The sequence below is a fragment of the Camponotus floridanus genome, unplaced genomic scaffold (assembly GCF_003227725.1).
Source record: "Camponotus floridanus strain SB8 unplaced genomic scaffold, Cflo_v7.5 scaffold51, whole genome shotgun sequence".
NCBI classification, from domain to species: domain Eukaryota; kingdom Metazoa; phylum Arthropoda; class Insecta; order Hymenoptera; family Formicidae; genus Camponotus; species Camponotus floridanus.
Window position 1 is genome coordinate 1350962 of NW_020229670.1, and position 13294 is coordinate 1364255.

The following is a 13294-nucleotide window of genomic DNA, read 5'->3' on the forward strand; positions in this document are numbered from 1 at the left end:
CGATGATATTGCAGAATGTAAAAATAATGAATACAAAGTTGATTGTTTCCCTTCGCAATCTTTGTATACAAGTTTTAATTAAAATATGCACATCGGACTAGAGTTTGACGTATACTTTTTTCAATAAAAATATATGTATCAGGAATTAACTTTAAACTATAAGAATAAATTGTATTATTTATATCCGTACACTGAGAAAAATCGTTTGATTGTACCAGGAAGACGTGTATGATTGAAGGCATTTTGGTTAAATCAAACAAAAATTTCTAGTTATCATGATAAAACTCGATTTTTTATAACTAGAACGTTTAATAGATTTTACTATAAGGATTTGGTTAGTATTTTCTGGTTGAATCTATAAAATTTCTTGTTACATTAATTTCTTTGCTTACTCTCTTAACTTAATTCGTATTCAATATTTGCCATGAAATGTATATAAAGAACCAGTATTAACATTAAATCTAAAGTATATTTTTTTTCTCTTATGAGCAGTAGTGCCAGAAAGAGAACGCTAGCTCTCTGATTCTGTGTGTTTGAGCTGCTCTTCTTGCATCACTGTTTATCAGTTTAATTTCTAACAAACTGAATTTAAAATAATTTATTCAATAATCTGGATTGAACTTATCCAATAATCTTGTTGGAATACAGAATATTAAACAGACTTTTGAGATTAGATGGAAACAATTTTAGACTACTTGGTGCTGGTGAGTTTAGTATTATTAAGCCAGAAAAATGAAAATTTGATAAATTAATTTTAAATTATATCCAGAAAAATTTGGTAAATTTAACAGGAAGAAATTAATCAGATTCATCTGGTAATTCCTACTAGAATTCTGATTCGTCCATTTTCCAACAGATATACTGATTAAATCTACCAGAATTTTAATTAATACAACCAGATTTTTTTCTCAGTTTAGAGAAAGTAGTCAGATTGTTTTCTCATCGATATTTATTTTCAAGATAAAAAAATATGAGTTTTATCAATTATTTCAACGATCAAAATAACCCAGACAACACACATGTCCAAAAGACATTTAAAAGACGACTTAAAGATATCTTAAAGTCCTTTAGACATCTTTAAGACATCTTTTGGTCTTTTTGTGCTGTCTGGGAAAATTTTTTTTATAAAATTAATACAAAAAATAATTAATAAAGAAAAAAATAAATCTCAAGAAATGAAAATCAGTCTCTTAGCGCTGAATGATGGATTGGTAAAATTTGCATTAACAATCGACTCCCTAAATCTTTGTCGCAGATACGATGCCAATTACTGCTCGGGTGACTGTCCGATGGCTTTTCTTCCGGCCTATCCCAATACGCATATCGTCAGCCTAGCAGAACCGCCGAATAATACTGGACCATGCTGCGCGCCTAGAAAATTGTCCGAGATCACGATGCTGTACTTCGACAATGAGTATCAGATCGTGTTCTCGCGACTACCGGGCATGGTAGTCGAGAAGTGTGGCTGCTCATAGTCCACCTACGAGTCAGACGGGATGACGAGAGCAACGTGGAGAGCCCCTTACAAGACAACGTCCCGCGATGCTCTCCTTCTGATCAATTCCGATAATCATCATCGTTGTCCTCATCAATCGTCGTCAATTGTCGTCGCCGCGTTCTCGGCGATTCCTCATCCGATAGACTGAAAGTGCCTTGTTCGGAGAGTGGTCGCGTGATGCGGATCCCTTCGGAGCGCGAGACAGCAGAGACGTAAAGTGTGCGGGTGGTGATTCGCGAGGATCTCCTCGAAGACTGTGCGCTGGATGCCAAGGAGGAACTCGTGTCGTCAGCGGCAGGTATCCCGATGGTGATCCATGGCAAAGCGGATAGTTCCTAGAGTCACGGTATTATTTTTAAGACGCCGATACGTTTGCACCTGATCCACGTATACGACCTCGGGATTATAAATCTCCAAGACACGAATTTCCTATTCCTCGAAGGCAGGAGCGAGAGAACCTGGGGTATTTATAATATTATGAATTTAAAAATTACTATATGTTTTCTATATTCGTAGAAGTTTAACACGGTGATAAGCAGTATAAAACTTGGAAATTTCCACTCTCACATCTCCTTCGCGAGACTTTCAATAAATTGCAGCGAAGAATATAATTCGATCATTTTCAATATGGCGAAATTGTGTTGAAAAAATATAATATTTTTGTCTCTTTTATTTCTTTATATTGCAAACAAAATATACACTAATTGAGATCGTCGACGATCGATGGAAACGTGTTGGCCAACAGATCTCGGTGTACAGTAAAATCGTTGTTTTTCTAATGATTTTTCCTCTCCCTTTCCCCATCCCTTCGTCTTTCTATAATATATTATATATAGATATTATATATAATTTTTGTCATTATGATCGTTTTTTTAGCAAATTGTGAGAGTGTGTGTGCGAGAGAGCGTTTCGAATTGTGTAAATAAGTTGTAGCAAAAGAGTATGGTGTTGCTTCGCTGAGACTCCTGGATCCTGAAAGGATCTAATAAGGATGTTATTTGTATATCGGCGACTCTGTCCTTCGCTTTTCTAAAACGCGAGTATGGTTTTAAATAAATTGTAATTACACACACGATGCGATATCTGAAGTTTGAAATTCTTCGATACGGCGAAAATTGAAAATTTCGCAAAAATGTTTACGATCGCAAAAAATAAGTATTGAACATTTTTTTCTAGATAAATAAACGTTATTCGCGCAACAAACGCGAAATTCTCATAACTTTCTTCATAACTTATTAAGTATTAATAGCTGCATTTTAACGAATCGGGAGATGCACTTATTAAGAAGGGATAACGACGTTTTTTTTACACGTATCCCTTCTTGTTTCACGCTTTACGTAATATATTCAAGAATTGACAAATATATTTTCGGATATGATAATTCTAAAGATTCCTTGATAAGCGTGAAATCCGATTAATTTTATAGATTCATTAGGATCCGTCTTTGATCCTTGTATAATGCTTAATTGCATCATGAAGGAAAGGATTAATGCTATAATATGTATAGACATATCTCTCCGACACTTAAACGATTCTAGTTATATGTAGCGATGGAAAGCAGTAAAATTTCGATGAATTTAGGTTTTTGTATATACTCAATGAAAAGTGCAATAATTGCGATAATGTGACATTTATCTGAATCTATAGCATCGAGAAGTAAAATTCTATTCTAATTTCAATCTTTGCTATATGGCAATCTTCAAAATCGTGCTAAAAATTTTTTTACGCTGTACGGAGTAACACTTAATTCCACGTTTTTCCCTCGGCTTCGAGTCAAGTGCACTGTAGTTACATTTGTTTGTAGTTACATTTTGTAAAATAGTATACGATATACGATCGACTTGCGCGCACCGTCCTTAAACTTTATGTGATTTTAATGGAAAAAAAAACATATACATATACACGTACGAGTTTATAAAAAACTCTTTGCGATTTTTATATAAAGCAATTATTAGAGTGTAAGAGAAAGCTCCTTGAAAAATCGATTCTTTTGTAACTCATCTCTTCTCTGTCCAGCTGTCCTCTATCATCTCATCCCTTTTTCTTCTTTCATCACTGTTGTTTTCCTTCGTCCAACTTCGTCCTATCCATTTTTCGTTTGTTTGTCAGTGTACCAATAATTAAAAAATAATATATATATATATATATATATATATATATATATATATATATCTTTTTCAATATATGAACAAGGACGGCAAAAAATGCATACTTATATATGTATAATGTGTACTTCCTAGATAATAGCATAGATAGAAAAATATTTATTCCATAAAATAAACGGTTTTTCGATGAGCACGGAATAACATTTTATTTTTCCTCCTTTGCTCCTCATGAAATATAAGGTATTTATTTCAATGATGCAATTTTAATTACTTAATTTACTGAAAATTAAAAAAAAATAAAGAGGCAACTTTCTAAAAGGGAAAAACATTTCGCAATGTGCGTATCAGCTCTAAGATAAGCACCTTGCTATTTTTACGTGTCATGCGCTTTAAATTTATGTTTAAAGTCACACACAGTTATACGATAAATATAGCAATATCTGCAAAAATATCTCTTGCAGTCACTAATCTGCACCTTATCAAATTGTGTTTGACGATGAGTTTTTTTCTCTTTTTCTTTAATCAATGCAAGATTCGTGGTAACGGCTGATAAACTTTGGGGGGCACAAATGATTATTATTCTGCCTACTAATTAAAATCAGTCATGTTTTCGTCGATTTCTGGTACACCTCTAGGATAAGGAAAAATATTTTTCGCAACATATACGCACCATTAATCATCATATCAAATTGGTTTTCCAAATAAGTAGTGCGAAGTTTCTACCTCAAACTATATCTAGAGTTTATTACATACGTAGCATGTCGCTGCATATTGATAATACCAAAAATTTGAACTCAATAGTTCACGCCGTTCGTGCTATGAACCAGAACGGAATTCTGTAAATACAATTATCACTTACTTATCACTAATGATTAATGATCGATAAATACATCATTGAAACATTATAGAATTTCTCTCAATGTATACTTATTGCAATAGATTAGACTAAAATGTATACATATAGCTTGATGATTATAGATGTAATATCTTTCCAGCATATTGTTATTAAGGTTAATGTCATGATTAATGTAAGTAGTAAATCATATGCTTTTAATTATTTATCACGCGTAACAATATGAAAATAAAATAAAATCTCAATTGTAATCGACAATTTTTATATCTCAACTCAAACTTTACTCGCGCGCTTCTCCCTTCATTCCTTTTTACCTTTGTCATATACGAATAATTTTAATGTTTGACATATCACGATCGCTTTCCGAGAAATGTGGAATATTATTCATACGGCGTGGCAATAAAATAACGCATATTTTAAAAACATGTTTACCGAATATGGATATGTTTATCGATATCTCACAATGCAATCGCATCAGAATAAAATTTAATTATACAGAGTGTCCCAAAAGTCCCGGACCAGTCGAATATTTCATAAACTATGCACTTTAGAAAAAAATGTTTCAAACAAAAGTTGTATGGCTTGAAGGGGACCATCAGATAGTGGCAATGATTTGACATGGGAGAGTCATTTGAAAGCCATGTGATCACCGTCAATTTCTTAAATGGAACCTCCTATTTTTTATTACATATTCATGTAGCTTATTTCGAGAGCTTTCTAAAACATTATAATAAAGTATTTCACTATAATAAAGTATTTCTTCATTGAGTACTTATCGAGTTATGAGGCTTGAAATAATTTCTTAATTTTGCATAAACCATAAAATATCTAGCAAAATATTCATTTTTCGATTATCTTACCTTAATACTTTTATGTATAAAATAATGAGAGAAATCAATTGGTGTAAAGAAAACATATAGTTGTTTTAAAAAAAAATGTAATTGTTAATTGCAAATTACATATTTTTTTTTAAAACAACTATGTGTTTTCTTTACACCAATTGATTCCTCTCATTATTTTGTACATAAAAATATTCAGATAAGATAATTGAAAAATAAATATTTTACTAGATATTTTATGGTTTATGCAAAATTAAGAAATGATTTCAAGCTTCATAACTCGAAAAGTATTCATTGAAGAAATACTTTATTATACTGTTTTGGAAAGCTCTCGAGATAAGCTACACGAATATGTAATAAAAAATAAAGGGTTCCATTTAAGAAATTGTCGGTGATCTTCACTTTCAAATGATTCTCCCATGTCAAATCATTGCCACTATCTGATGGCCCCCTTCAAGCCATACAACTTTTGTTTGAAACATTTCTTTCTAAAGTGCATAGTTTATGAAATATTCGACTTGTCCGGGACTTTTAGGACACTCTGTATATATAAATACAGAATTTTTTATATAATTTGTTCTTATAGATCATTCTATTAGGTCATTATAATTGTGTCATGGCTTTTGTGTCAGTTGCGATAACTGAAAATTGTAACATGAAACTGAAGGAAGGGTTATCTTATTTGTCGCCAACCAGATCGAAAGGATGCCAAGGAAAAATTTATTTCAGATCTTGGCGCCACTATATATCGCTAGCAAAGGGCGTTTCATGAACAAATGACAAATGAATAGTAAATCAGAAATCATTCTATAACAGAGATATCAGTTTTGCAATAAATATATGTAAATATTATATTTGAAAGCTTTATATTAAATCCAGCTTTCTTTAGAATAAAATTACATATTTTAATATTACAATTTATCTAGTGTGTTGTTTTTGCAATGTTTGTATAAAACATTATTTTTAAAATCGATTCACATAAAATGTAATTTAAATTCAAACTTTAAAATATAAGTCTAATATAAAAAAAATATAATATAATTTACACACATATATCTTAAAAAAATATATATTTGCATTTTAAATAATCAGCAATTTCTTGATAAAGTTGTTTCTATTTAAGCTATATGTTTAATTAGTTTTGGAAAGAAAAATTTGTGATATTTTGAAAATAAAAAAATATATATCAATAATGTTTTCAATTCTAATCTATTCTAATAGATCTCTAATAAATTATCTATTCTATTATACATTTTTATTATCTATAATTGTCACGTTTGATAATTGAATAGAATTTTGTAAATTTCTTTGGGGGGCAATTTACAAAATTCAAATTAACGCACACATTTAAAAAATATATATAGCTATTTCTTATGATAAAACTGAAATTAAAATTCTCTATAAAGATGTTAAATTTTTTTTAAACATTTTATAAATTTTTTATATATTGTTACTTTAAGTATTTTTAATGGACATAGAATGTGTCAGTGACATTGTCAGAGCCACGTTACTCAGAGACGTATGACGATAATTCGTGCATATAATGCGAGAAAGTTAGATGCACGTCCTGGCAAGTCGGCCAGATTGACGGCACTCAACTGTTTCGCCAGACGTGCCAATTCTCGTTTTATTGTTTTTCTTCGACGGCGCCTCGAGCACTCGTCCTTGCCTACGGTCGGGTTAGTGCTCCCCTTTCACCGAAACAGAAATGCCAAAATCGACATTAACCCGAAAACATTGTAGAATTTATTGATATAGAAATAGTTGACATTGTATGCCAAAAATATTTAGAATAAAATTATAGAAGATTGAAAGCAAGTAAAAAATTCTCGTTTTTGTGCAATGTATACAGAGTGTCCCAAAAGTCCCGGACCGGTCGAATATTTCATAAACTGTGCACTTTAGAAAGAAATGTTTCAGACAAAAGATGTATGGCTTGAAGGGGACCATCAGATAGTGGCAATGATTTGACATGGGACAGTCATTTGAAAGCCACGAAAGACTCATTTAAAGAACACCATCAATTTCTTAAATAGAACTTCCTTATTTTTTATTACATTTTTTATTACATATTCGTGTAGCTTATCTCGAGAGCTTTCCAAAACACTATAATAAAGTATTTCTTCATTGAGTACTTTTCGAGTTATGAGGCTTGAAATCATTTCTTAATTTTACATAAACCGTAAAATATCTTGTAAAATATTCATTTTTCGATTATCTTATTTTAATAATTTTATGTACAAAATAATGAGAGGAATCAATTGGTGTAAAGAAAAAACATAGTTGTTTTTAAAAAAAATATGTAATTTGCAATTAACAATTATTATTTGAATATTTTACTAGATATTTTATGGTTTATGCAAAATTAAGAAATGATTTCGAGCCTCATAACTCGAAAAGAAGAAATACTCAATGAAGAAATACTTTATTATAGTGTTTTAGAAAAGAAGAAATACTCAATGAAGAAATACTTTATTATAGTGTTTTAGAAAGCTCTCGAGATAAGCTATACGAATATGTAATAAAAATAGAGCGTTCCGTTTAAGAAATTGACAGTGATCTTCACGTGACTTTCAAATGACTCTCGCATGTCAAATCATTGCCACTATCTGATGGCCCCCTTCAAACCATACAACTTTTGTTTGAAACATTTCTTTCTAAAGTGCATAGTTTATGAAATATTCGACCGGTCCGGGATTTTTGGGACACTCTGTATGTATATAATATATAAATTATTTATTTTCTACGCAATTTTATTGTAAAAATAAACAATGTCAAGGTATCGCCAAGAGGAAAAAATATTTATCGAAGATTTACGATTGCAATCATTGGTAAAATTTATGTAAGATTTATGAAAATGAATAGTAGAAAACTTTTATACCGAAAAAGGCTTGTGTATTTTTGTATTGTGATATCTTGTTTACTGCATTGGAATTTAAAAAATATTTTCTGATGTGTCTTTATATTTTTCACCAAGAATTTATAATGAAATGTATCATTTCGAATTCACATTCCTTATAAAAAAGATCTTCACCGCAATCGCAAGATACAAAATCATTTCTTCGAATGAGAGCGAATCGTGTTTCTAGCATTGCGACAATAAATGTTTGTATAAATGTTTGTATAAAACATTATTTTTAAAATCGATTCACATAAAATGTAATTTAAATTCAAACTTTAAAATATAAGTCTGATATAAAAAAATATAATATAATTTATACACATATATCTTAAAAAAATATATGTTTGCATTTTAAATAATGCAATCATTGAATAATCCGGAGTCATGCTTAGCCTGCCGTCGATGACAATGAGCTCTCGAAAATGCACTGGTCTCCTGGACCAATCTACCTAAACTAGCCGACCGTGTGCCGCCGACCAGACTATGTCTTAATAACCTTGCACTCTGCGAGGCATATTGGCCGGCTCATCGGATCGGCATTTAAATTGGTAGTTTGAAACATTCTCGCCTAACTTTCCTCCTTCCACTTAAAAAAATGCAAGAAACGAGTCTCACACTTTTTTTGCCAATATCTATGTAAATCTACTAAAGGACATTTCTGCCATGTGCACACAAAAGCGATGAACAAGAAAAAATTTCGACTGTAAATATGCATGTCGAAAAAATTAGATTGTATTTAATACAATCAATTAATAGTATAATTAATTGAGGAATTAAAGGTACTGTTGTCTATGATTCTTCAGATAAACTCTTCGAGAATAATGATAAAAGAAACGTTATACAATGTATTTTTAAATAGCAGTACGAGACTCCAAACATGACCGAGAAATCATGTTATTTATCATGGATATATATTTAACCAATATCTAATAAAAATTTGATAAAATAACAACTTGCTTTATCACAATTCTAAAATTAATTTGTAATTTTAAACATTACGAACTGAAAAGATAAATCCTTATCAATTCACACAGTATGTAATTACATCGAATAGCATTTGTAACTCGCTGTGCGAGCGATATGATGACTTTAATAATCGACGAAGGATCTATTCTCATAAAAGCGGCAGTGTGCACGTGAGAGCTTTCGCTGTTCGGAAGAGTGAAAACGGATATAGACCGATATTAAAGCGCGTTTCTTATGCACGACTATTAAACAAGAAGTATACGAGAGGAAGAAATGAGGGTAACAATAATAATATTATTCATAGCACACGAGCTTTGACATAATTGCCATGACGACAATCTCTGTGTTTTATGATCCATTCAACTTTGACTTAAAGCGTACGACCGTTATTCGAATTTGCATTTTATGAGTAAACGAACGAAGAAACAGAGAGAGAAAGAGAGAGAGAGAGAGAAAAAAAGGAGAGGAAGAAGCCGGTAATAAAGAGAATCGAATGAAGAAAGGCACGAGCGCTGCACGTATGTGCTGCGCTATTTATGTATTTATATACTTTCCGATAGTATAATTTAATTTCTCCATCAAGTACCATTGATAGATAGGATTATCTATCGTAGCATTAATTAAGGATGTTTTGTACTTATTTTTAAAATATTGAGAATTGAATGAAAATTGTACAGAATATACAGGCCTGCAAAAAAGGGGGTCAAAATTTCTTTTTAAGATGCAATAGTGATTTTTGACGTAATTTTGTGCGCTCCGAATCTGGCCGCCGAATTTGCGTAGCACATCAGGTTTTTGAGTTATTTGTAGTTGAATAACTCAAAAATCGCTATTTTGGCCAATTTCATGAATTTATTGTGAGTAACCCAAATTTTATGAAATATTTCTATCAATGGCATCGTATAGTACGCACTTTCATCTTTCGAATCCACTTTCGATTATCCCGCCGCACGATTTTTTTTCGCTCAGATATACAAGTTATAAGACTGATCATGCATAGGGATTTAATAAGCCATTCTAAATCAACCGTGCCACCTCTCTATCTCATTACGAATCAAAATTAGGGTAAAAATATACATTTTTAAATACCTTCTGTCACCTTTTGAAATTAAAAATGGCGCATCCAATATGGCGAATAGAATCACAATAAAAAGGCATAAAATTTAGAAAAATGTACCAAAATGTGTAACAACTGTATTAGACATTTCTTTACAATACTTTTTTGACCAACCGAACCTGACATATGTCAGTCTTTTCAAATTTCAAGATCATGGATCTACCATATTGATGTCTATATAAATTTTCTTTAACGTAAATTTTCTTATAACGTCATACTTATATATCTCAGCGAAAAAAAATCGTGCAGCGGAATCGAAAGTGGATTTGAAAGGCGAAAGTGAGTATTATACGATGCTATTGGCAGAAATATTTCAAAAAATTTGGTTTACTCACAATAAATTCATGAAATTGGTCAAAATAGCGATTTTTCGGTTATTCAACTACAAATAACTACAATTAATACAAATAACAGAATGTTCTTACATATGTTTAGAATCTTCGGTATAATTTTTGTACAAAATGTTTTTACATATGTTTAGAATCTTCGGTACAATTTTTAAATCGATTCACTAAAGCATTCACAAGTTATAAGAATTATAATTTGCATCTAATTAACTTGTGTTCTTATGGGAAACGTATAACCATGTCGATTTAAATGACAAAAACACATGGAAATAATATTTAGAATTTGTTTAAAATTTGCAAAAGTTTAGATATAGAAGAAACATTTGGTCAAATAATATTATACAAATACTAACTGGTTAAAAAGATATTAAATATAATTCAATGAAGTTAGCCATGTATCTGTCATAAGGCGAAATTCTCTGCTAAAAGTTAATCATTTTGATTAACAAAATTCGGAATATTTCAGTAAAAACGCAATAAATATTAAAAAGTATATCTCTGCGCTGTAGCTAAGATCAAATTGTAATATTTCACACAATTTTTCATACTCAAAATACATCAAAAGTGGATATTCGTCAATATTGATTTTCAGCTATTTTTTGCTGGGATTGTGCATACAAAACATTCTTAATATTGAATTTTGCTAAACTGCTCGCGTGAGCGCTTTTATTTTGCTTTTGCAGTTTCCTGTCATCACTTTATATTATATATAACGCAATTTTTAAAAACATGTATTTCTCATCCTAATTTAAATTTGTAATCTACGCATTGTTTTTATATTTCCTTTTATTCAATGTGTAAAGGTTTTCTCTTTCATCAAGATTTCAATTACAAATCGATTTAATCTCAAATATTAAATAGATCAAAGGTTCATTAGTAGCTTATTAATATAGGACTAAATGAATTTATACGCGATTAGCGCGCGTTGATGATTTGAAGTGAATGAAGGAAAGTATAAGGAAAATGATAATGATTGGAATAATAGTATTTGCAAGTATATGTATCCAACAACTTATCCCTTTGATCGAGGGCGTGGATAAAGTGGTATCTTCTACTTAGGGGACATCAACTTGCTGGCTTTCACGAAGGGTCGAAACGATGAAAAATCTAAAAGAAGACATTGAGTTTAAATCGCGAGGGTGTGTGAAAGAATGCTACTTCTTCTTGAACAAAGTGCACATAACAGTGCAATCAGATAACTCCTCATATATACATTATGTTTAAAGAATATAGTTTGTTCAAAGATACAGAAATTTGATCTAATCTCTTGTAATCTAATGTTAATATTTGTCTGACATATAATTTGTTACTTATGCTAGATTTATAATTAAGCGAGAAACTCACAATTACAATTTGTAGCTATAGGTGGATGATGATTTGTACACTGAGGGAAAAATTTTTTTAAATCAAATAAATTTGTTTTCTTCAAACTTTTACTTTAAATGGAAGGAACTGTTTAGTTCATTTAAGCAAAATCATTTAATTTTAATTAAATATGCATGTTATATTAAGTACATTATTTTCATTTATATATTTTTTATATTTAAATACTATTTTCGTAAAATATATACTATAATTTATTAAATTCAATATATTATTTTTTTAAATTAAAAAATTCAAAATTTTTGGGAATAAAAAATGCATTTTAATAAATATTTTGTAAAATTAAAATAAAAATATTTAATTAAAAATTATATTTTTTTAAGCATATATATTTTTTTAAACATATGTAAATAACTTAACTTAAGCAAACAGACGTTTTGAACACAAGTAAATACGTGATTAGTACCCACCGAATAAATAGCTTTCTTGAGTTAACTAAAATTTTTTTATTTCAAGATAATTTTTTCCTCAGTATAAGCGAAAGTTAAAGTAATTTTCATGTTCACGTTAGAAAGAAGCTCGCTAATACAAGAAGGAAAAGAGGGAACGTACATAGCGACAGCGAAGGCGATGTACTTGAATTAACTTGAGGTATATTTCTAGCACTCTAGGTTTAGCTCCGGAACACTCATGGTATGTTATATGTTGGCGAAGACATTGCGATTCCGAATTTCTCTCTCCTCGTCACAGACGCCCCACGCTTTCATTGCCGATAAAAAACATACGTTCTCTTATTGATCGATTCCGATTAATAAAATACATAATTTATCCGTTTATATTCAATTAGCATATGATAACGCGTATAAAAATTTATTAATTTATTTAATACACACGAAAAATTGTAATAGAAAAGATTTACGTTTAGATTTTAAAGATGATCAGTCAAGGGTTAGAATATATCTGTGCAGTCCACAATTGGATTACGGATGATAATCGCAAAAAATAAGAAGGTTCTTAGAGATCGTAAATACAGGTGTGTTTTTAGATAATCACTGGAATAGAAAAAGAAAGGGAAGAAGGAAAGAACCAAAGCGGAACGAAAAAAAAGCGTGTGTAAAGGAAAGAAAGAAGAACATTACATGAACACTACAAGTCATGTCTTCGAGTGAGCATTCAGGTTTCGGTCGTTTGGGTGGCTGCCTGCCCGTGTTACCCGATGCCCCCTTCACCTTCACTGCACATATAAGGGCTGCAAACTCTCCCGCGCACGCACTAGCGAAAAAAAGAGAATGGAAAATGCATACGCATACGATAACAGGGGTGCGTGTCTGAGGGCTATCCTTA

The 13294-nt window shown here is 30.8% G+C and overlaps 1 protein-coding gene and 1 long non-coding RNA gene across 2 annotated transcripts in view; one reads left to right on the forward strand and one right to left on the reverse strand.

Annotated features, from left to right (window-relative positions):
• The window catches only part of LOC105252327 (growth/differentiation factor 8), a 32293-nt gene extending 28500 nt beyond the window's left edge, over positions 1–3793 (forward strand). The window contains exon 3 of the mRNA XM_011259657.3: positions 1256–3793. Coding sequence (XP_011257959.1) covers positions 1256–1475 — 220 coding nt within the window. The 3' untranslated portion in view covers positions 1476–3793. The remainder of the gene's footprint in view (positions 1–1255) is intronic.
• LOC105252328 overlaps positions 1–13294 on the reverse strand; it is a 40797-nt gene that overhangs the window by 14459 nt on the left and 13044 nt on the right. The window lies entirely within an intron of this gene.